This window comes from Hippopotamus amphibius, chromosome 1 (assembly GCF_030028045.1).
Source record: "Hippopotamus amphibius kiboko isolate mHipAmp2 chromosome 1, mHipAmp2.hap2, whole genome shotgun sequence".
Taxonomy (NCBI): domain Eukaryota; kingdom Metazoa; phylum Chordata; class Mammalia; order Artiodactyla; family Hippopotamidae; genus Hippopotamus; species Hippopotamus amphibius.
In genome coordinates, this window is record NC_080186.1 from 150,888,160 (window position 1) to 150,912,351 (window position 24,192).

The following is a 24,192-nucleotide window of genomic DNA, read 5'->3' on the forward strand; positions in this document are numbered from 1 at the left end:
CCACAGCCTTTACTGGCAAAGCTTAACATCCTGCCATCAGGCAATGAAAAAACAATGTTTAAAGGGTCCAGATTTTCACAAGCAGGCAAAAAGGATGAGTTGGAGGTGAGACAATAAAGCAACATCTAGGACACTTTTTCAAAAAGGTTTCATGTGTGTACTAAGACTATAATTTGAGAATTCCCTGGTGGTCCGGTGGTTAAGACTCCACCCTTCCAACGCAGGGGTCACAGGTTCCATCCCTGGCCAGGGAAATAAGATCCTTCATTCCAACTCCCCCCCGCCCCCGCCGACAAAAAAGACTATAGTTTTCCTCAACGTGGTTCCTCAAACCAGAAGGAGGAAGTGGACTGAAGGTACACCTGGAAATTAAGGGACAGTATATCTAAGGAAAGGAATAGAAATCTGAGTTTTTAATAAGCTCTCCAAGCAGTTCTATTGATGAGAGATTGTGCCTGCCTCTCAGTCTGAATATCTCTGCCTCCCAAGGCATGCCCTCTAATGTCTTTCAACTTTCACATGTTGTTCTCTGTGTCTCCTTCCTTCCCAATTGACCCATCTTCCATCTTCAGACGAAGGAAGACTTCCTCCTCTGGAAGCCTCCTCTCTTCACGAACCGCCCCCACCCTCTCCAGTCTGAGATCCTTTCTTCGCTCCAAAGACACAGCTCCTTTAACACTTGCATTATCTTGCAGTATCATCGCCTGCTTCCCTGGCTCCCCACTAGGCTCTGTCTTTTCCACAACTGCACTCTGGATGCCTAGCACAGTGCTGGCCCATGGATGGCAATCAACAAATACCGACTGAGATTGTGCGTCTAGGGAGGGATGGGGGGCGCGGGGGGGGTGTGGCCTGTTCACAGCGGCGGGGGCGTATTCCCAGCCCCTTATGCAAGCCTGACACAGAGCAGGCGTTCTAAAAACGGCCAACAAGCGAGGCAGGCTGGCCGAGCGTCCCTCCCACCGGCGCAGACGTGGCTGGTGTCCAGGGTCCCTGTCCCAGTCGGAAGGAAGCGGAGAAGCCAATGGCCTTCAGGCGGCTTCCAGCCAGCACGGCCCAAGGGGGCGGGGCCGGGACCAGAGGGGGCGGGGCCGGGGCCGGAGGGCGGCTTCTGCCGCGTGCACACCCGGAAGCTCAGCCGCCGCAGAGCTCAGGGCCGGGGGAGGTGTCGCCGCCGCCACTGCCGCCGCCTCCTCAGTCATGCCGGTAAGTGGTCGCGCCGTCCGCGCCGCGTGCAGGCCCGCGGCCCCTGGCTTGCTCCTGGGCTGCACCGCCGTTCGGCCAGAGGTCCCTCTTCGAGGGCTCAGGCTGCGGCCGGAGCTGTCTCCCCTCTTCTCACCCCTCCCCACCCAGCCCGCAGCTTCTGCGACCCTCCAGAAAATCGGATCCCAGGGAGAGTTTTATCTGGCGGTCAGGTTTCAGAACATCGAAGCTGCAAGGCCTCCAAGCGATTACAAGCCTAAACCTTCCCTGCATAGATAGGGAAACTGAGACCCAGAGATGGGCGGGGAGTCGCCGGAGATCACACAGGGAGTTGGTGGCGATCCGGAACTGGGTTGGCTAGTTCCTGCGTCTCCCACCTGGTTGCCCCTTCCCGCGGAGCTGTCCTGAAAGGGGTTTCGGGCGGCTCTCGCCTCCGGAACAGGGCAGGAGTTCAAAGATCCGTGTTCATCTTCCCTTCCCCCGCCCTATATATCTAAGTTTCAGTTCGGTGTTGGGCCACACTGAATGGAGACAGTGCTTTTAACCTTTCCTACAGGTCACTTTATGAACCTGAACCCATGAGCTTCAGAGAAGTTCAGGGACCTGTCCAAAGTCACCGGTTGCCCAAGGGAAGGATGAGCAGCTAACTCAGTCTTATCATGGAATATACATGGTTGCTCATGGCCTCATTTTGTAGATAAGAGACTAAGACCTTTTGTAGATTAAAAAAAAAAAATCAAAAGCCTATTAATTTATTCAAGGTGGTGTTGGGAGATGGGTGCAGCCAGGATTAAGCCCCTTATCTTCAGGGGCCCAGTCTCTCCTGACCTCACCACATGGTAAGTACCCAACAACAGTAGTCATGCCGGCTTGGGAGGAAGCTCTGATCCCAGTTGCATCCCAGGGCTCCTGGCTGGAGTCATGTGGTGTTAAGCATTTCCCCCCAGGGTGCCTGGTTTTCTGGCTCTACTCCAAATGGGTACCCAGAGGTGTCTCAGAGACGCCCTATGTCTTAGCAGCCTAGCGTTGGGGAGCTGACAGGTGAGCCAGAGGGCCCTTGGGCCCAGCCACAAACATCTCAGGTGTCATTTCCCTGGGGTCTTGCCAGGTGCCTTGAGACAAATCCTCAGACAACACAAAGTATGGACAAAGAACCTGAGAGAATCAGCCCTCCCAGTTGAGCAAATCTGCCTGCAGCAGTGTCAGAGAACAGCATTAATCACTCTGGGACTGGGATAGTGGAGGCTACCAGGTTTTTGTGGGGGATGGCAGTGAGCGAAAGGCCAGCTTGAAGATGGCTCTATTCTGTGTTCACTTCTGGGGGTTTTGACGAACAGAAGACCCAGCGGAGTGGATGATCTGAACGAAGAGGGCACTTGGCAGTATATCACGAGATGAACAGCTGAAGGAAGAAGGGTATTAGTCAAGGGACTCACACGAAAACTGGAAAGGGAACAATGTGTCGCCCGAGAGGTTTCTCACACAAAAGACTTGGACTGTCAGAAACCTCTCTGAAAAATCTGTGGCCCTCCCCAGCCCTTGCCAGCTGGGTGACCTCAGGCAAGCTGCTTTACTTCTCTGTGCCTTGATTTCCTCAGTGTAAAATGGGGATAAAAACTGACCTCATAGGGCGTCCTTAGTAGTAACTGGAAAAATGCCAGAAAAACACAGAGCTCAGTCACTGACATAGTCCTGAAGAAATGGTAGCTGTTGTGTAGACCTAGAACAAACTGAGTAGAACTATAGGCAGGCAGGTTTCAACCTTATGTTAACAAGGACCACGGTGGCTAAGAGTTTAGGCTTTGGACAGGTCTAGGCGCTGATCTTCACTAGCTGTGTCACCCTGAGTCAAGAAAGGATAATAATAACACCTACCTCATGGGGTGGTTGTGATGATTAAACAAGGACACACATGGACAATGCCTGGCACATAGTAGGCACTCTAATATTAGTAAATTTCCAATCAGGGTGTTCAAAAACTGAATGTCCCAGATATTTGAGAAAGCATTTTGTGTCTGGGAGGGGTCTGGACAGTATGACCCCATTCCATTCCCACCCTTCCAGTTCTGAGATTCTGTGAAAGAATTGCACAGATGACTGGGCTTTTTCATCTGCTTTACAGGACCCGTTTTATAGGTGACAGAGCAGAGGCTCTGAGGGGTTGGCACTGAGCAAAATCAAGTATTCAGTGGTGGGGCCTGTGTTGGGATTCTCTATAAAGAAAGGATTACTCTGCGCAGTAAGGAGACTTTCTACAACCCCCATGTTTGCTTTTGCAACTCAGAGGTGGAGGAGGAGAGCACTGAACTGCGCCACAGAAACCTCCAGCTGGCTTCTGACCTCTGTACCATGCAGGATGGAAGGAGACCCACCCTCTGTAGTCAACAACAGAAAGCTTTAGAGATGTTGACTTTAGGTCCTCAGGCAGCAAAAACTTGTGCTCCTTCACAGGGTGTCCCTACCTCAGGGCTCCTGCTAAGTCATGGTTGTGGGGGGTGGCAGCCCTATGTGCTGGTCCAGAGCCATCAAGGTGTCCCTGGAGCCAGGAAAACCTGGGTTCACATCCCGGCCTCAGCACATACCCACCACGTGACTGTGGGTGGCTTAGTTAACCCCTGGAACCTCAGTTTTCTCCTAAGTATAGTAGGGTGACTAGCTCCCTTTCCAGGCTGGGTGAGGACTGACTTAGGATGTAAAGAACGTTTCACATAGTGAGCACTCAGTAGATTTGGGTTTTATGTTGGTTTTGCAAACCCATTAAAGCTTTGCATGGGTATACAGGTACCAACCACTGATCAATCTTGATTACCAGTTATTCTAGAGCAGGAATCAGCAAACTTTTTCTTAAAGGGTGAGATAGTAAATACCTAAGGCTTCATGAACCATGTGGTCTGTTACAGCTCCTCAACTCTGCCATTCTAGTGTGAAACTAAATGAGTGAGCTTAGCTGTGTTCCAGTAAAACTTTATAGAACCAGGTTGCAGGCAAGCTATAGCTTGCCAGTTTGTGTGCTAGAGCAGCATCTCAAACTATAATGTGGGCAGGGATGAGTTGGGTGTCTTGTTAAAAATGAGGATTCTGGAAAAAAAAAAAAAAAAAAAGAGGATTCTGATTCAGGAGACCTGGGGTGGGACCTGAGCCTGCAGTCTGGCAAGCTCCCAGGTGAGACGGATACTGTTGTTCTGAGAACCACCCATTAAAGACAAGATTTTGGAATCCTTACTAGACATCCTTATTTCCAGAATTTGCTGTGGTTATTGTGAAATAGTCACAGAACGAGCTGAAGAAATCAGAGGTGTTCAACTAGAAGAAAAGAAAGACTAACCATTTTCTTTAAGGCAGGTTTTGCAGATTTGGCCTCAATAAAATAGTGGCTTCCTGGTTATGTAAGGACGTCTGTAATGACGGGTATGTAATTCAGCACAGAAAAACCAAGCTGCTTAACTCTCAGCCTCAGTTTCCCCTGTAAAGCATGATGATAATCTAGACCCAAAGATGGTTTGAGACTTGGAAAGAGCCTGAGAAGCCATTTAGAGCAGTTTTTCTCAGGTGTACGGTCTTCCCCCTCTGTCTCTCCTCAGTGGGCTAAAAATGGAGAGTCCTGGGGCCCACCCAGAGCTACACAACCTATTGAGGGAGCTGCCTGCAGAGCTGCCTGGTCCCCAAGTCCCCCCATGATTCTTTTATATATATATATATATAAATTTATTTATTGGCTGCATTGAGTCTTCATTGCTGTGTGTAGGCTTTCTCTAGTTGCAGCGAGCAGGGGCTACTCTTTGTTGCGGTGTGCGGGCTTCTCATTGCAGTGGCTTTTCTTGTTGCGGAACACGGGCTCTAGGCACATGGGCTTCAGTAGCTGTGGCACATGGGCTTAGTAGTTGTGGCTCATGGGCTCTAGAGCACAGGCTCAGTAGTTGTGGTGCACAGGCTTAGTGGCTCCGCAGCATGTGGGGTCTTCCAGGACCAGGGGTCAAACCCATGTCCCCTGCACTGGCAGGCGGATTCTTAACCACTGTGCCACCAGGGAAGTTCCCCCACCCCCATGATTCTTATGTGCACCGAGGCTGAGAAAACTGAATTGGCTAATGCCCTTTGGTATAGATAAGAGCACTGGGGCCCTTAAGGGCAGAGATTTTGCCTGAGGTCTTCCAGCAACATACAGTGCTGTGCCCAGAATTCCAATTGAGGTAATAGATTTGAAATACTCCATGGAAAATGTTGCCACAGTTTTTTAAAGGCACAGAAAAGATGGAAGTGGAACAAAGTAATACTAATAATCCGACAGCTAACTTTTAAAAAGAATTTTTTTGGCCACTCCGTGCAGCTTGTGGGATTTTAGTTCCCCTGCCAGGGATTGAACCTGGGCCCTCAGCAGTAAGAGTGTGGAGCCCTAACCATTGGACAGCCAGGGAATTCTCTTGATAGCCAACTTTTTACCCCAGTGGAACCTACTCCTAGGCGCCAGTCTCTTTACCTAATATATAAATTATCTATTGCTTCTGAGTAATTACCCCCAAAACCTAGTGGTTTAAGGCAACAAATATTTATTAACTTATAGTTTCTGAGAGCCAGGAACCTGGAAGCAGCTCTGCTGGTATTTCTGGCTCAGGGTCTCTTATGGAAGCTGCAGTGACGATGTCGTCCAGGGCTGCGGTCCTCTGAAGGAGGATCTGCTTCGAAGCTGGCTCCTTCACATGACTGTTGGCTGGAGGGCTCAGTTCCTCACCATGTGCATCTCTCCATGGAGTTGTCAGAGGGTCCTGAGGACACAGCTGCCAGCTTCCTCCAGAGCGAATGACCCCAGAGAGAGTAAGGCAGAAACCACAATGTCTTTTATGAATTAGCCTCCAAAGTCACCTAGTGTCACTTCAGCCATATTCTGCTGGACACACAGGCCAACCCTGAGACATTGTGGGCTGGGACTACTCAAGGGCATAAATACCAGGAGGCAGAGATCACTGGGCCATCTTGCATGCTGGCTACCGCACTTAAAATCCTACGTTCATCCCATTCACCAGCCTGGAGAGGGACTTTCATCCCCATTTTGCAGATATAGAAACCAAGGCATGGGACTTCCCTGGTGGTACAGTGGTTAAGAATCTGCCTTCCAATGCAGGGGGCTCGCATTTGATCCCTGGTCAGGGAACTAAGATTCCACATGCCCAGGGGCAGGAGCGGGGGGATACTAAGCCCGTGCGCTCTAGAGCCTGCTCCACAACTAGAGAGAAGCCCACACGCCACGACAGAAATCCTGCGTACAGCAACTACCACCTGATTCAGCTGCATAAATAAATAAAAAAGAAACCAAGGCACAGAGGAGTTAAGTACCTTACTAATGGCCACACAGATACTAAAGTGCCAAAGCTGGGATCTGAAGCCAGGTCTCATTTCCAGAGATTTAAAATAAAGGAAGTATTGGTCTAAGTAATCTTTGAAAGCAAAGGAAGGATCCAGGGTTCTTCAACCAGCTGTGTCAATCATCCATTCACTCAACAAAATGTGTGAAGCCCCTACTCTGTGCCAGGCACTGTCTGTTCCAAGTACTGGGGATGCAGCAGTGAACTAAACAAAACCTCACCTTCTGGGAGCTTGCCTTCGGGCCCTTGGTTTGTTAGATATCCTAGAGGCTGTAGGATGTTGAGCCCGCATGGAGAATCCAGGAGCCTAGTTTCCCTTACTGGCCCAGCTTCAGCTCACTGGGAGCCCAGGCAAATCCTCTCCCTGGGACTCAGGTGCTGCCTCTGAGGCACATGGATTGCAGCAGTGGTCTCCGTATTTCAGAATCATCAGGGAAGCTTGTTGACCATAATAGACACCTCAGCCCCACTGGCTTGCTGACCAGAACCTATAGTTTTTGTAAGCTCCCAGGTGGTTTTAATGCAGAGAGTGATCTTCTGATGCATAATTAAAACCACCAGATGAGTACTGCTCAGTGCCTGGGGCCCACCCACGCCGGAGTTATTAATGATCCCGAGACAACCCCATAGCTGAAAAATCAGGATTTTGAAGGTGAGACTAGAAACCAACATCTTAAACTACCTTCCCAGGCGATTCTACGTGTTGTATCCCAGACGCTGCTAAAGGATTTCTAGGGATTCTCTCCTTTAACACAACCACCTGTGAGATACAGAAACTCTTAGTTACTGTACATTTTAAGAGAGTGGGGCTCAGAAACAGCTACTGGAGAGTCTGAGGACAGCCCGATCCTGCCTTTCTCTCTGCCCTCTGTCTTGGCCCCCGAGTGGGTCTGCATGCTAGAGGGGTGTGGGGGTCCCTGTGCAGGGCTTGGGTCATGGTCCCCTTTGTTTGTTTCAGAAGCACGAGTTCTCCGTGGACATGACCTGTGAAGGCTGCTCTAACGCAGTCACTCGGGTTCTCAACAAGCTGGGAGGTGAGCGAGCGGCCCTCGGTTGGGGCTGGGGTGGGGAGACTGATACACTGATGTGAAATGCATGCAGGCATGGAGCGGGAACAGCTTGAGTTTAAGCTGATAACAGTAAAACCAAAACGTATGGAGTACTATTGAGTACTTAGCATGCACCGAGTACTCTGCTTCTGTGAAGCACATCACTTAATGCTCACCATGACCATTTCAGGTAGCTTCTTTGACCATCTCCATTTCAAGCAGGAGGGAACTGAAGTTCAGAGAGGTTAAGTAACCTGTTGGGATCACACAGCCAGTAGTGGCAGAGCTGGAATTTGGCGACGTGGAGCCCTGGCAGTACTACTTAATATGTTGATAATCACACTCATCTCCAGTGTGATAATTTTCGTTACGTGATACATTTGAGTGTCATTTTTTATTAAGATTTTAAAAGCTGTAACATTTTAAGAAATAAACTTTGGATCATTCCTGTGCAGAACTCCTAAAGCACCTCTTTTGGGTGTATGTAGAAAACCATTATTCTCTTCCAGTCCCCTCACATCTCATCTGGGGAAACTGAGGCCCAAAGAGGGCTGGGGTCTGGTCCTGGGGCTCCACGAAGTAATGACAGAGTTGTGATCAGAGTTCTGGTCGTGCTGGGGCAGTCAGTCTTTTAAGAATATCATTTCTAAAACCCTGGATAATAAAAACACCCAATTTTCAAAGGGCTTTCATGTGAGTGTCAGCTCTTAACACTTAACACAGCCCTCTGAGCTGTACTTTCCATCTGTGGGATAGGGATGTTAACACCAGGCCCCAGGAGGGGAAGTGACTTGCCCAGAGCCCCACAGTGCGTCCATGGCTGGCTTCTAGACTGTAAACTGGAATCTGAACTGTAAACGAATCTGAAATAGTGGAAAGCAGTGGAAAGAATCTGAAACTGGCTGCTGACTTGCCATGTGACCTTGGCCTCCTCTCCCGGGGCCTGGCTTTCCCCAGCTGCAGTATGGGAATGTCAGTCTCAGCTTTGCTGTGGACACTTTAAGAGTGAAACTGCTCAGAAGCCCCTCTATACAAGCACCAGCTCTAGATGAAGTGAGGGCGGGCCTTCTTTCGCTCTTGCCAGCTCCAGGACACTTGCCTGGGGACCTGGGCTGCCAGGAACACAGCTTGAAATCCACTGGGTCAGATGATCCCAGAGACAAAACCCAGAATGCAGCCAGGAGAAATCCCCCCCCCCCCCACCCCGGTATCTCTCCCTGCCCCCCAGTATCCATTAGGTACAGAGTCAGAGGTTAGGACTAAAATCCCATGCTGTGTGCTCTGTGTGCTTTTTGAGGTCCCTTCACTGGTGCCTGAGGATCTGCCTTTGAGCTTGGGCAGGTATCTCCCCCTCTTTCACTACTATCCGCACTTGGGTGGCCTCTTAAGAAGGGTCAAAAGGGTTTTCTGAGTTAGTCGGGGCCATAGATGAGCGGGGCTGGGCCTAAGGAATCACAGACCAGTGGCATACTGGAGAGTCCACAGGGGCTGGCAGACCCCAACTCCTTCATGTACCGATGCGGAAACTGAGGCCTGTGATGGGCAGGACCCAGCCAGTCAGTGGTGAACCCAGGCCTGGGACTCTGCCTCTGTTGTTTCAACAAGACTGATTTGTACCTATTCCCATATACCGCTGCCACCACCGCCACCGAGGGGCTTTAAATGGGCACAGCCCTTTAGGAGGGCAGTTTTGTAATATCTATGAGCATTTAAAATATGCCAGTCTGTTGCCTTACAATTTCCATTCTATGAATTCATGGTATTTTTGCAAGTTTTATAAGATATGTTCAAATATGTTTACATTGTTGTGATCATAGTGAGAAATTGGAAGCAACCTCAGTGTCCATCAGAGGGGGACTGAGTAGATGGATGGAACATCCACACTATGGGATATGGTATAGCTGTTAAAAAAGAATAGAGCAAGTCTGTATGCGCTAAGATGGCAAGATGTCCTAGATGTTGGAAAGTGACATATAGCAAGACCTATTTACAGAGTATGATGCCACTTTGGGAAATTACTTTTCATTTGTCCATCAGGGAGAAACACTGGATAGGTGCCCTATTATTCAGTGATCCTCAGAGGTAGGAAATACTAGGGGGCCTTACAATTTCAAATTTTATTCAGAAATGCTTGCCTTTTTTTTGTTTTTTTTAACAGTGTCTGGGGATTTCCCTAGCGGTCTAGGGGTTAAGATTCCATGCTACCACTGCAGGGGGCATGGGTTCGATCCTGGTTGGGGAATTAAGATCCCACATGCCGTGTGGTGTGGCCAAAAATAAAAATAAAAAGATGTGTCTATTACTTTTTCAGTTAAGAAAAAAATTTTAAAAAGCTCTCGTCTAGAGCAGGGATGGGCAAACCACAGCCGCTGGGCCCAATCCAGGCCATAGCCTGTTTTTGCACAGCTGAGAATGGTTTTCACATTTGCACAGGGTTGTAAAAACAACGTACAGAACTCTATGGGACAGATTCCGTGCAGCCCATAGTCTAAAACATGTGCTCTCTGGCCCTTTTCAGGAGAAGTTAGCTGATCCCTGGTCTAGAGGAGGGGGGAAGGGTGGTGGTGAATAATTCAGGAGCCTGACTGGGAATGTCTCTGTCTTCCCAACCTGCCCCCGCTTCCTGCAGGAGTTCAATTTGACATTGACCTGCCCAACAAGAAGGTCTGCATCAACTCTGAGCACAGTGTGGACACTCTGCTTGAGACCCTGGGGAAAACAGGAAAGGCCGTTTCCTACCTCGGCCCCAAGTAGCGAGAGCCCGGGCCCCCAGCCTGCAGGATGGACCACAGCGGGCAGGTGGGTGAGGCCCCGACATTGCAACAAATTATGTCATTACCGAATGCAAATCACAAGCTCAGGGACTCCTTCCGGCCCCCTGTGAGTAGACAGAGCACTGCGTGATGTCTCCCAGGGTCCCCTCTATGACTTTGGGGTACATTTCATGATCAGAAGGGTTTAAGTATATGGCCCTGAGCAGCGTGTCGTTTGCTTTGATAACCTAACGGTCCCATCAGAGGTGGCATCTGCACCCTGAGCCTTGTGGTCCTATGCACTGACCAGGTAAGTTAATTCACCTTGGCCTCTGTCCCCACTTGGAACTGTTGCCAGCTTCCTGAGCATGCCCTCTGCCCAGGCTAGTGCAAAAAGGATAGTGTGGTCAATTTGGTAGTTTCTTAAAACCTACCATATGACCCAGCCATTCCTCTGCCAGGTATTTATACCCAAGAGAAATGGAAAGCACTGTCCTCATGGTCCACATGAAGACTTGTAAATATTGATAGCAGCTTTACTTGTGATAGCCAAAAGCTGGAAACAACCCAATGTCCATCACTAGGTGAATAGGTAAACAGATTGTGGTATAGCCATACGATTGAATACTATTGTCCATGCAATGGCTTCAATGAATCTCACATACTGTATGATTTCATTTATATAAAATTCTAAAAAATACAAACGAACCTATAGCAACCAAAAGCAGATCTGTGGTTGCTTGATGATGTGGGGTGGCAAGGAGAGACTAGGGGGAAGGATTATGAGGGGCAGGAGGAAACTTTGGGGTTGCATATGTTCATTATATTGAGTGTGGTGAGGGTATATGGGTGTATTCAATTGATAAGTTTCAGATCATCGCATTGTGCACTTAAAATAGGTCTGTGTATAGCATGTCAGTTTTACCCCCAGTAAAGCTATTAAAGGTGAAAAACACAACAAAAACAAACAAAAAATAGCAGCGTGTTGAAGCTGGATGTTCCCTTTGATTTTACATAGTCCAGAGAGGCAGGTAAGCGGCCCTGTGCCAGCACCCTGCCCTCTGGCACCAGGGCAGACTTGAATCATCCATCCAGCATTCCGTCCCTCTGTGCCCAGCCACAGTCTCCAGACCCTTCACAGCACAGCCCTCCTAGCTGTCACTGCCCCTGAAGTGCTTTCATGTGTGAATTACAACAATCGCCACATCCTTGATGTAGGTCAGTGCTCTCACTGTAATTAAGAAAAAATGAGACCTGGAGAGGGGAAGTGACTTGACCAAAGCCCCACCAAAGTGAGTGCCAGGGGCAGGCTAAGAGTCAGGCATCCAGCTACAACTGAGTGGCAGGCCATGGCAGTGATCTTTAGCTGAAGCCTCCTTCCTAAAGGTGTGTATGGGAATCTGAGCCCTGGCAGTGTCCTATGTACACGGTGACATCACGTTCAAATCATGAGATGTCAGATGTATCTGTCTTCCTCATCCCCTTTCTGCTCATGGATACGACCATGTTCAAGAATGAGCCCAGGATGAACAATCAGTATTCTAAGGAATCTAATTTTATCTCTGCCCTCATTTCACAATGGCTTTGGACACTTCTCTTTCATTGAGACTTAGTCCTCCCTCCTGTGAAATGGGGCTATAACCTCTACCCTGCTTTCCTGCCTTGTGGGGTGAAATCCCTCTGAATATGATGATCCTTAAAGGGAAGGTAATGTTTCCACCATACCAGTGTTCATCACGTGGTTCCTGCATTCCTAGGGTTTTGGGGGGAGGATGGGTGGGACCCTGGGTCCCTCAATCTATCCCAAGTAGCCCTGTTTTATTTTGGGCCTCCATATAAAATTATGTTTATAAAAGTCCCTGTGACAAGCAGGGGTGGAAGGAGGGAAGAGAAAAAAACTTCCTCACGTGGCTACACATATGGGGGAGCCCCAGTGTAGACACTTTGAATTGGAAACTCTTGACCTGAGCATGTGAATTTTGATTGACTAAAAAAAGTAATACCTGCCAGTTGTAAACCATGTGAAAGCTTTATGTGTGTTTTTCTCATAGTAGGCTTTTTTTTTTTTTTAGAGGAAATTCACATTCCATGCAGTTAACCATTTTAAAGTGTACCATTCATGGGCCTTTAGTGTATTCACAATGTTGTACATCCACCACTTCTCTCTCATTTCAAAACTTTTCATCACCCTAGAAAAACCACCCTGTACCCATTTCAACTATCACTCCCCACTGCCTCCTCTCTCCATCCCCTGGCAACCACTAATCTGCTCTCTCCCCCTGTGGACTCACCTATTCTGGATATTTCCTATAAAAGGAATCATACGTTATGTGACCTTTTGTGTCTAGCTTCCCTCAAGTAGCGTAATGTTTTCAGGATTCACCCAAGCTTAGCATGTATCAGTACTTCATTCCTTTCTATGGCTGGATAGTTCTCATAGTAGTTTTAATTAATTAACTTTAGATTTTTTATTATAGGAAGTGTCAGAGCTCTGCAAGTAGAGTAGTAAAATGAATCTCCACGTACCCATCACCCAGGTCCAACATGGGTGGTCAAGTCATTGCCATCATTTCATCCACGGCCCGCTCTCTCCACCGCCATCCTCACTGCACATTCAGGCGTCATATAATTTCATCTGCACATCTGTCAGCAACCATCTGTAGTATGAAAAGGCTCCTGGGAATTCATATGCATGGCACTGGGTGGGAGTCACTGATCAAGTAAGCTTTACCCCAGACACCAGGCAGCATCTGTCTCTGAGTCTGTTTTAAGAGGCTCCCCAATGACTGATTTGGAGCCAGGCTCAGGAGCCAGAGATAGAATGTTTATCGGTTATGAAGTCTCCTTGATCATCTGGCTCTTGGCAGATTTGTTTGCTCGTGATTTTTTTTGTTACCCTCCTGGTATAAGTTGAAACAGGACAGGGAAGGTGCCCCAGCAGCCCTGGGAGTCCCCCAGAAGAGGGCCTCAGCGGTGATCCGCTTAGCAAGGTCAGTGGGTTCTGGTCACCAAAAGGCAGTCTTGGTAGGAGCAGCATGCAGGGCTGGACATAGGGTCCTAGTCCTGCTCTAGCACCTGGGTTTCCCACCTCACCCCCTGAAGCTGCCTCTTGGTGAACCTTTACTGCTTCTGTAATGTCTCCATATGCACAGCAGATGGCGCCTGTGTTCCACCTCACATCTCCTCTCTTCCAGGATGCTGATCCTCTCCTGCCTTCCATACAGATCTAGGACCTGGCAATCCTGCTCAGCGATGGTAGTTCCTGCGGAGACCCTCACCTGCCCTGCTCCTCTGTAGCTTCCCTGCAATAAAGTCAAGCTTCCCGCAATAAATTTTGCTGGAGATATTGTCTCTTGCCCGGTCTTGATGTCACTCGCTTGTGCACTGTGCTGCTCACATGCTGCTGGGAAGGAGATAACTGCAATGCTTGCTTGGGCTGGAGTTCTAAGAGCTCCCATTTGGGTGTAAGAGGTCTGATGGATTCTGAGTCTTTGCTGTGTGAGCTTTTGCAAATCACTTCCCCTCTCTGGACCTCACTTTTCCTCATCTGTAAGTGAAGGTGTTGAGTCAGATTGGTGATCCTCTTTCCTTTCACTACTTTCTTAGACTCCGTATTTTGAAAAACTTTTGTCTGTCAAGTGAATTGCATTTAAGGGAGGTAAAATTGTATGGCAGTTAGAACAATGGGAAGAGGCAGTGGAGACAGACTGCCTGGGGTAGAGTCCAAGCTCCACACCTCCCTTGTATGGCTGGGCCATGGGACCTCCTGGTGTCCACAAGCATCCCCAGCAAATGGTGGTTGTGGGGATTAAATGAGGTGACTCATGTAAGTCACTCAGATAGTGCTTGCCAGTTAGAAATCACTCAGTGAACATTCTCTATTCACGTACATTTTGTGTGTGTATTTAATTAATCAAAGATCTGTAGAAATGGCAAATAGAATTCCAGTCAGCCTAAAAGTTAGTGCCTTACAGAGTTGATGCAATTATATCAAAACAAAGGGAATGTTTTAGTTTGTACAGTTTTACTTATTTTTAAAAAATATTTCTCTAAACCAGCAGCTCTCAACCTTTTTTTCCCAGGACGCTTTTACACTCTTAAAAATTACTGAGTATCTCAAAGAGCTTCTGGTTATGGAGTTATGCCATATTAGAAATTCAAAGAGGAATTTTTGAAACATAAGAACACATAAGCACATATCCCCTTAGCCATCAGGGCGAGATGAGGACACTGCACAGCACTTAGATTCTGGAAACTTCATTGCATGATTGTAAGAGAAAGAGAAAAAGGCATCTTGTGGGAATAGTTTTGACTTTGTGTTCCTTCTGAGAGGTCTTGGGGACCACACGTTGAGAATCACTGCTTTGACCATCTACTGGGCAGTGACTGGGGACCAGCACTGCTGTGACCTTGGACCAGTCACCTCATCTCTCCCAGAGGCAATTTCCTCATCTGCACAACGATAATATCTGCACCTCAGGGGCCTTAAGTAAGACTTTGCCAACTCTAAACTGTGTGCTAGCATCATTTTGGTTGCATTATGAGTATTAAAACAAGTCTCAGCCATTTCTGCCTTTGTGGTCCCTCAGGGGCACAGGGACTCTCCCAGCCCTCATGGGATCTAGGTTTCTGGGCCACAAGATGGCAGTGTCCTTTGGCTCTGACCATCCACAGAGACTGAAGACTGTTTCTGTGGGTGCTGGGAGTACAAACTTAAGTTTTTCCATTTTCACAGCTTCCCAGGAGACCTGGTTCAGGCTGGCTGGCCCACTGGGAACGCCCAAGGATAAAGACACTGCTGCCTCTTGGGCCCAGGGTCCTTGGACGAGTTCCTTTTCTTTGGCTCGTCTCAACCCCCCACCCCCCACTGGAATCCAGGTTCCCAGCTGAGGCCCTAGGTTCTGTTCTTGAAGACCCCAAGCAGCCGGAGCAAATGAGATCAGCCAGCAGGGTATGTGTTGAGGGGGAGCAGATGTGTCCACATGTGATCCAGGTGCTTTCCCTAACACCTGACCCCAGTCCACCTGCCCAGTCTTTCCAGCCCTCCAGCGGCCAGCCATGCCTCCTGTCTGCCAGGTGCCTTGGTTTTGTGTATGCTGCCCCGAAATGGAATGATCTCTGCCCACCTCCCCACCACCGCCTGTCTCCATGTACAAATTCCTTTCCTTCCCTTGCATACCACAGCCTCCATGAAACCTCTCCACAACTGGGAGTCATTTATTTTTCCTCTTGGCCCTCACAGTATTTATCCCACTAGCTTCAGGGCTGAAGCAAAGCTTTTCATCCACATGTCTTTCCTGTCCTCAAGGATCATGCCACGGGTCTATTCCCTCAGCGCACAGACCAGGCACTGGGGGGATATCTGATGGATGTATAATGGCTGCCATTTGGGGGGCGTTTATTGTGTGTCCTGCCCTTGCATTAATGTCATTCATCTGCATCTAGTCCCTGTAAAACAGTGGACCAGGACAGATCCAGACATGTGGAAGATGTGCAGGAGGCATTTGCAGAGTTAATCTTAAAGAGGCAGATATTACCTGCTCTGATCCTTTTAGCAGGTTTATGTTTTTGTCAAAGATCCCTGGTGTGAGTACAGCAGCCTGGAGCCACCCCTGGGGCTCACTGTTCCCAGTCACAATTGCCTTTGTCATCCTCCTCACTCTGTGGCCAAAGCCTTACCTTGTCCAGTGCTGACATTCCCAGGGCTGCAGAGAAGCCATACAGACCCCAGGGTGCTGGAGGCAGAGCCCGGGGGCGGAACTCAGGAGAGGGTCCATCACCTGTGACCATGTGGGCCACAGAGGGAGCCCCTCTGCTCTGAGTGAGCTTGGGCAAGTCATCTCCTGTCTCTGCCTCCTGTTAAATACAAGTTTTGACTTTTAAGCATTTTTCTTTTTAACAGCTTTAATGAGGCATAATTTCATTCAATAATCTGCACACAATTTAAGCCCATATGTAATTTTTAAAGATACACATACGCACTCATGAAACCTTCACCACAATCAAAGACAGTGATGACATTTATCACCGGGGAAAGTTCCCTCAGGTGTCTTGGAAATCCATCCACCCCTCCCTCCACCCCCAAGCAACCACTGATCTGCTTTCTGCCACTATCAATTAGTTTTCAGTTCCTACACTTTTATAATAAATACAATCATACAGAATATACTCATTTTTGTCTGGCTTTTTTCACTCAGCACAATGACTTTGAAATTCAGCCATGGTATTGAGGTATCAGTAGTTTATTTCTTCCTAACACGGAGTAGTTTTCCATTGTACGCCCATATCACAAAGTGTTATTCATTCACCTGTTGATGGACATCGGACTTGTTTCCGGTTTTTCAGACTGCTCTCTGGTGCTGGCCAGGTTCCCCAAGGGCTCCGCAGGGCACAGGGAACAGTCTCAGATGCCAAACCAAGGCAGCTCAACATATAGTTTTACCTACCGGGCTTCCTCCTACAGCCTGGAGGTGTTAAGCCACACTCTGGACTTGGGCAGATCCGGATTCAAATTCCATCTCCACCACGTAATGACTGCATGGCCTTGGGAAAGTAACTGATTCTTTTGTGCACCTCAGTTTCCTCATCTGTAAAATAAGGATTGTATTATACCTACCTCGGGTGGCTACTGTGGCACTTAAATAAGATCACCACATGCCTAATACTGGATGGTGGCATTCCACAAATCAAGCTTTTTCAACAGAAAGTTTCGCAATTTGAAGTTTGAAAACTGGAATTTGAAAGTCTTTGGATCTAGGTCCTTTCAACCCTGCAGACGGTAAGAAGGAAACGTGGGCCCTTAAGCATGGCACTGCGTGGGAGGAAAGCAGTGGTTGTTCAGGTCACAGCCCTCTCTGTGGCATCCTCCTTTAATTAGGGACAGTCTCTTCAGAAACCCAAGTCTGTAATTTCTGAGGAGTGTCCAGCAGAGCTGCTTTTAGATTTCCATGTTTTTAGGGGCTGTAGCCACTTCGTTTAAGTGGACAATGCAAGTTTCCTAGTCTGCTTCCCAAGAAGAGGAAGGTCTGCAAATCTCGTGACTGCCAGTCAGAGCCTTGAAAGAAAATATCAAAGCCTCTGGGAATGAGGATGCTATCCCACTGGGCTGCTCATCGTGTGCTCCTGGCCTCCTAATCCTTTTAGGGCCACAAATCCCCAGACAGCTAGAAGCCAGCTGGATCTTAGAGAAGAATGCAGGCTCTGCAGACAAGCAGATGAATTCAGTGCCAGCCTGACTGTTTCCCAGCTGCATGAATGTGGGCAAGGTGCTTAACTGTCCAGGATCTCAGTTTCCTCATCTGTAAAATAAGAGTAGTAACGATGCCTTCTCCTCAGAGTGAACGGAGATGACATATGCACACAACGGGTACTCAGCTTGGCTACGGCTGTCATCGTTGCAAGAGCTTTGGGAAGAAGACCTGGCTGGTCATCCAGCCCGATGTCCACGTCCCCCCACCCCCACTCTTGATGGTGGGGTCCCCCAGCCTTGGCCTGCACACCACCCCTGAGCGGGAACGCCACGAGCAGCTGGCTCCACTCTGGACAGTGCTCTGGGGGAGGTTCTGGTGTTGAGCCCAGCCTCACCTCCCTGGCACTTCTCACAGCTGATGCTGGGTTTGTCCTGATACTCAGAGGCATCAGCCCAGCCGCTCCCCATGCTGGCTCCTCAGAGGCAGAACACGCTCTCCCTCTCCCATCCCTGGCCCCCTCCCCGGCCTACCCCTTCCTCAGGGACGGCGCTGGAGTTATCAGACCACCTGGTCACTAGCCTTTTCGTTAATGCCTCCCCCCCCCCCCCCGCCCCCTCCTTGGCTGCACATCACGGCAGGCAGGATCTTAGTTCCAAGACGAGCCCAGGGTTCCAACCCGTGCCCCCTGCAGTGGAAGTGTGGAGTCCTAACCACGGGACCACCAGGGAAGTCCTCGTTGATGTCCTTTTGATAGTGGAAGCGGAGAAAACACGAAGAGGCCAAGCAGCCCTGGGCCCCCACTGCTCCTAGACCCGGTCGCACAGTTCCCGGTGTACCATGGAGGGATCTGGCCTGAGTCCAGAGAGCACAAGGTCCTCACGCAGGGGAACCTGGGCAGGTTACACAATCTCCCCTCATCCGGAAACTGTGGCTCCGCCCTGGATGGCAGCTACGTCACAGGTGAGGCTCGGGATGCGCATGCGCGTGCGGCAGGGGCCGGGTCAGTGCTGGCGCGTAGCTTTACATTTTGGGGAGCGTGTCCCTGAATTCTATGGCTCCCTAAAGGGAGACTGAAGCTGCCTGGTCAGGCGCCCCACCCCCAACACACACAACACACATCAGACCTGGCCCCTCCCTTGCTCAGTCACTGCCCCTCCCAGGGTCCAATTTGGAAATCGTCCTCCCCGAGGCACCGCTTGTGGGTATCTAACTCCTTTTTTTTTGGTCTAAACAGAAGCTGTGGTTCCCTCTGTGTTCTTGGTTAAGTAGAGAGGCCAGAAAAGCCATTGAAATGGTAGGAAGGGCTAGAGGGAGAGGTGGAAGGCTAGAGGCTGGGGAAGCAGCCGGGAATCTCTGAGAGCTTCACGGGCCCTCCAGGGTGGAGACACAAGCTCCCCAGACCCTGCCACCATCGCCTCAGGCCTCTGCCTCTTCCTCTGACCAAACTCCGGAGATGGCGGAGGCCTCGAGGAATTCTAAAATGTTAGAACTGGACGAATCTTTAGAAAGAAAAAGTCCTACTGCCTCATTTGGTGGTGGTATTATATTACTAATGGAAATATCTAACTGATGATGATGAGACAGAATAATTAGAAAAAAATAAAACAATCTCATTTATAAATCACTCCCCCCATTATAATCTCTACCTGACAAAGGAAGTCCACTTAGCTTTTTGGTGTCTTTCCTTCCCGATCCTTTTTTAGGCTTATGTAAATATATGTAAGTAAACATAAAAGGCAATATACTGTAGCATTTCAAAGCTCAGACTCTGGAGTTAGACTGCAGGGTTTTTTTGTTTTGTTTTGTTTTTTAATTTATTGTTTTTGAGAACTTTTATTGAAATACAGTTAACCTACAATAAACTGCATGTATTTTTTTTTTAATTTTTTTATTTTTTACAATAAACTGCATATATTTAGAGTGTACAATTTGGTATCCCAATCTCCCAATTCATTCCCCCCCAACCCTCCCTGCTTTCCCCACTTGGTGTCCATGTGTTTGTTCTCTGCATCTGTGTCTCTATTTCAGACGGCAGGGGTTTAAATCCCAGTTCCATATGTTACCAGCAAGTTATTTAACCCACCTAGATCACTGTTTCCTCATCAGTGAATTGGAGATCATTGCCTTCATGTCATAGGGTGGTTCTGAAAATTAAATGAGCTAATCCCCAAAAATCATTTAGCAGAGTGGCTGCTGTGTAGTTAGCACTCAATAAGCGGTTTAACAATTTTATTAGTATTGGTATTTTGTAAACTTCTTTCACTAAATAGTTCCTAGATACATTTTCATCTCAAATATGTGTGTTATCTGTGGCTCTTCTGCATTACAATGGCTGAGTTAAATCGTTGCAACAGGGACCATATGGCCCTCGAAGTCTAAAATGTTTACTATCTCGCCCTTTATAGAGAAATTTTATCAATCCCTGGTCTAGATCACTGATTTCAAATTGTATTCTATGGAAACCTAAGGTTCCTACAGGTACCGCAGGGGAAAGAAGAGTAGATGGTGGGGCTCCAGGCTCCCAGCCCCTTTCTATCAAGACTGATCCTCTTATTTCTTAAGGTTAACTATTCGTTCTACCAAACGTAAGGAAGAAACTACCAGTTCTCTATGATCTCTCTCAGAAGATAGAAGCAGAGGGAATACTTCCTAATTCATACTATGAGGCCAACATTACCCTAATCCAAAACTAGATGACGACATTACAAGAAAACAAAACTATAGACCTATATGTCTTAGAAACATAGACGCAATAATCTTCAACAAAATGTTAGGAAATCAAATCCAACAACGTATAAAAAGATTTATACACCACTACAGGTATGCAAGCCTGGTTCAACAATTGAAAATCAATTAATGTGATCTATCACATCAATAGGCTAAAAAAGAAAAATCATATGATCATAGCAATAGATGCAGAAAAGACATTTTACAAAATCCAACACTCATTCCTGATTAAAAACTCTCAGTATCCTCACTTGATAAAGAATATCTACAAGAAACCTATAGCTAACATTATACTTAATAGTGAGAAACTCTAAGCTGTCTCACTAAGATCAGGCACAAGGCAAGGATGTCCCCTCTCACCACTGCTTTTCAACATTGTACTTTAAGTTCTTGTAATGCAATAAGGCAAGAAAAGGAAATAAAAGGTATACAGATTGTGAAGGAAAAAATAAAACTGTGTTTGTTTGCAGCTGACATGATTGTTTATGTAGAAAATCCAAAAGAATTGGGGTTCAAAAAACTTTCAGGTTGGTGAACACATCCATGTACCGGGAGGGCAGTGTACCCCAATTCCATGGGGACAGAACTTCGCTCTTTCACCTGGAACTCTCCCAGACCTCACCTCTATGTATCTCTTCATTTGGCTGTTCAAGTGTATCTTTTATCATTTCCTTTAATAAACTGGTAAACATAGTGTTTCCTTGAGTTCTGTGAGCTGTTCTAGCAAATAATCAAATCCAAATGGGAGGAGGTCATGGGCACCTCCTATTTGTAGCCAAGTCAGACAGAAGTTGGGGGTGACCTGGGGACCTACTTCCTGCAACTGACATCTGAGTAGGAGGTGTCTCCTGGGACTGAGTCTTTAACCTGATGCTATCTCCACGTAGGGAGCGTCAGAAATGAGTTAAATTGTAGGACACCCAGCCAGTGTCACAGAATTTGCTTGGTGTGGGGAAGTAACACACATTTGGTGACCAGAAGTGTCAAAAGTGTCTTGTGTGACAGTAAAGGAGAAATACACAGGAAGAGAACTGTAGAGGGTTTTTTTGTCTGTTTGTTCGTTTTTGGCTGTGCTGCGAGGCATACGGGATCTGAGTTCCCCGACCAGGGATCAAACCCGTGCCCCCTGCAGCGGAAGCATGGAGTCCTAACCACCCTACTGCCAGGAAATTCCTGAGAACTGTAGGTTTTTCAATATAACCATATATGGCAAAACATTAAGATTTGTCAAAGCCTGTAGGTACATACAAAAATATTAACTTTAATATCCTCTGTACTTTCTTTGTATGGTTGAAACAGCTCATAAATTAAAAGAAAAAAGGCTTGATATGTTGTGTAAACATGGAAAATACTGCCAACAGCCTACAAGTATATACAATTAAAAATAAACACCCACTTCATCTTAAAACTGTGGTTGTCCTCTGATTATTACTGATGATTACTAATTTCATAACCGTCTTTCAGGAAAAGGCTGCAGATGCAAGCTTGAAGATGCAAAAGAGTGGCTCCTCTCAGAAGAATCATTTAACCATCCTTACGCGCATGGACGTCTGCTTCCATCCCCCAGGTGGGAAGCAGCCTGCACACTGAGGCCTTGCATCTGGAGAGTCTACCTTGTGACCCTTTATTTTGAACATTCACTGGAAACCACTCTCTGTGTTCTCTGTCAGTGGACCCAAACCCATCTGGTGCATCTTTTCCAGTTGGTAACTATGTGGGCCTCTCCTGTTTAACCAGTCAGCTTCTCTGGAGAATGACTGCTTATCTCTCTGAAGTACCCTCCCACGGACCCCTAGAATGAAATTTTCATATGCCAAACAACCTAGATTTTAAGTCAGACCATCCCAAATATAGTCTCAAAATTTGGTAAGAATCAGTCCAGCCATTTTCTTACAATGGGGTACACAAATAGACAAGAAGTCCCTCTTCAATAAGTGGTGCTGGGAAAACTGGACAGCTACAGGTCAAAGAATGAGATTAGAACACTCCCTAACACCATACACAAAAATAAACTCCAAATGGATTAAAGACCTCAGTGGAAGGCCAGACACTATAAAACCCCTAGAGGAAAACATAGGAAGAACACTCTTTGACATAAATCACAGCAAGATCTTTTTTGGCCCACCTCCTAGAGTAATGGAAATAAAAACAAAAATAAGTTAAGTGGGACCTAATGAAACTTCAAAGCTTCTGCACAGCAAAGGAAACTATAAGCAAGACGAAAAGGCAACCCTCAGAATGGGAGAAAATATTTGCAAATGAATCAACAGACAAAGGATTAATCTCCAAAATATATACACAGTTCATGCAGCTCAATATCAAAAAAACAAACAACCCAATCAAAAAATGGGCAGAAGACCTAAATAGGCATTTCTCTAAAGAAGACATACAGATGGCCAAGAGGCACATGAAAAGCTGCTGACAGCACTAATTATTAGAGAAATGCAAATCAAAACGACAATGAGGTATCACCTCACACCAGTTAGAATGGGCATCATCAGAAAATCTACAAACAGTAAATGCTGGAGAGGGTGTGGAGAAAAGGGAACGCTTTTGCACTGTTGGTGGGGATGTAAATTGATACAGCCACTATGGAAAACAGTATGGAGGTTCCTTGAAAAACTAAAACTAGAATTACCATATGATCCAGCAATCCCACTATTGGGCATATACCTAGAGAACACCATAATTCAAAAAGACACATGCACTCCAATGTTCACTGCAGCACTATTTACAATAGCCACGACATGGAAGCAACCTAAATGTCCATCAATAGATGAATGGATAAAGAAGATGTGGTACATATATACAATGGAATATTACTCAGCTGTAAAAAGCAATGAAACTGGGACATTTGTAGAGACATGGATGGACCTAGAGACTGTCATACAGAGTGAAGTGAGTCAGAAAGAGAAAAACAAATATCGTATATTAACACGTATATGCGGAAGATAGAAAAATGGTACAAATCAACCAGTTTGCAAGGCAGAAATAGAGACACAGATGTAGAGAACAAACATATGGACACTAAGTGGGGAAAGCGGTGGGGGGGGGGGGTTGGGGGGATGAATTGGGAGATTGGGATTGCCATATATACATTACTAATAAAAAAATATCAAATTGTACACTTTAAATATATGCAGTTTATTGTATGTCAATTGTATCGCAATAAAAGTTCTTAAAAAAATAGACAAGAAATCACAAATTTCATTTTTATATTAAACAGATAAATCCCTTACTGCTCTCCTACTCTGACCTTTAGGAAAAACAAAAGAGAGAAAATATATAAAATGGGAACATACTTAGCACAGTGTTCTGTACTTTGGCTTTTTTCCTCATACATTTCACAACAGCTTGAAATGATTCCGTGTTTCATATCCACATAGTTTTGCCCTTCTATTTACAGTACAAATACTGGTTCAATTTCATTTTGTGAATATACTGGGGGCTAAAATGAGTAATCATCTTATTCTTTCTAAAATAGTCTTAATTTGTGCTAAGTATAGAGTGAGCAACTCATTTCCTTGCCTGAGATTTTTTCAGCTTTACCACTTAAAGTCCTATGTCCTGGGAAACCCCTCCATTCTGGGTTAACTGGGATGTTTGGTCATCCTTTTTAAGTACCATAAAAATATCAGACAAGTTTGAATAGGAGTTGGTACATTAATGACAATGTGAGTAGTAATCTTCATTTTTGCCCTAAAATTAAATTATTAACCAAATAGTTTCCATACAAAGTAAGGATTTTCCTAGGACTTTTGTTATTATTGTTGAGAATTGCCTCATGCTGAGAGGTGGCTGCATAATATTCCACTATAATGACTTCACCATAATCTTATTAAACCCATTCCCTACCAATGGTTGTTTTGTTTCTTTCCAGTGTTTTGCCGGAATAAACAAGTGTGCCATA

The 24,192-nt window shown here is 46.8% G+C and overlaps 1 protein-coding gene across 5 annotated transcripts; it reads left to right on the forward strand.

Moving 5' to 3' along the window:
• Positions 1 to 1,093: 1,093 nt before the first annotated feature.
• Positions 1,094 to 23,349, forward strand: ATOX1 (antioxidant 1 copper chaperone). 5 transcript variants are annotated; one of them, XM_057730567.1, is made up of 5 exons: positions 1,101 to 1,206; positions 1,965 to 2,042; positions 7,522 to 7,597; positions 10,242 to 10,411; positions 13,560 to 13,706. In XM_057730567.1, the coding sequence occupies exons 2-4, from the start codon at positions 2,040 to 2,042 to the stop codon at positions 10,364 to 10,366; spliced, it is 204 nt and encodes a 67-aa protein (XP_057586550.1). In that variant the 5' UTR covers positions 1,101 to 1,206; positions 1,965 to 2,039; the 3' UTR covers positions 10,367 to 10,411; positions 13,560 to 13,706. The 5 variants fall into 5 exon arrangements, with proteins under 5 accessions (XP_057586511.1, XP_057586521.1, XP_057586531.1 ...); XM_057730528.1 differs by lacking the exon at positions 1,965 to 2,042 and having other exon boundaries at positions 1,094 to 1,206; XM_057730538.1 differs by lacking the exons at positions 1,965 to 2,042; positions 13,560 to 13,706 and adding an exon at positions 21,747 to 23,349 and having other exon boundaries at positions 1,097 to 1,206.
• Positions 23,350 to 24,192: the final 843 nt, after the last annotated feature.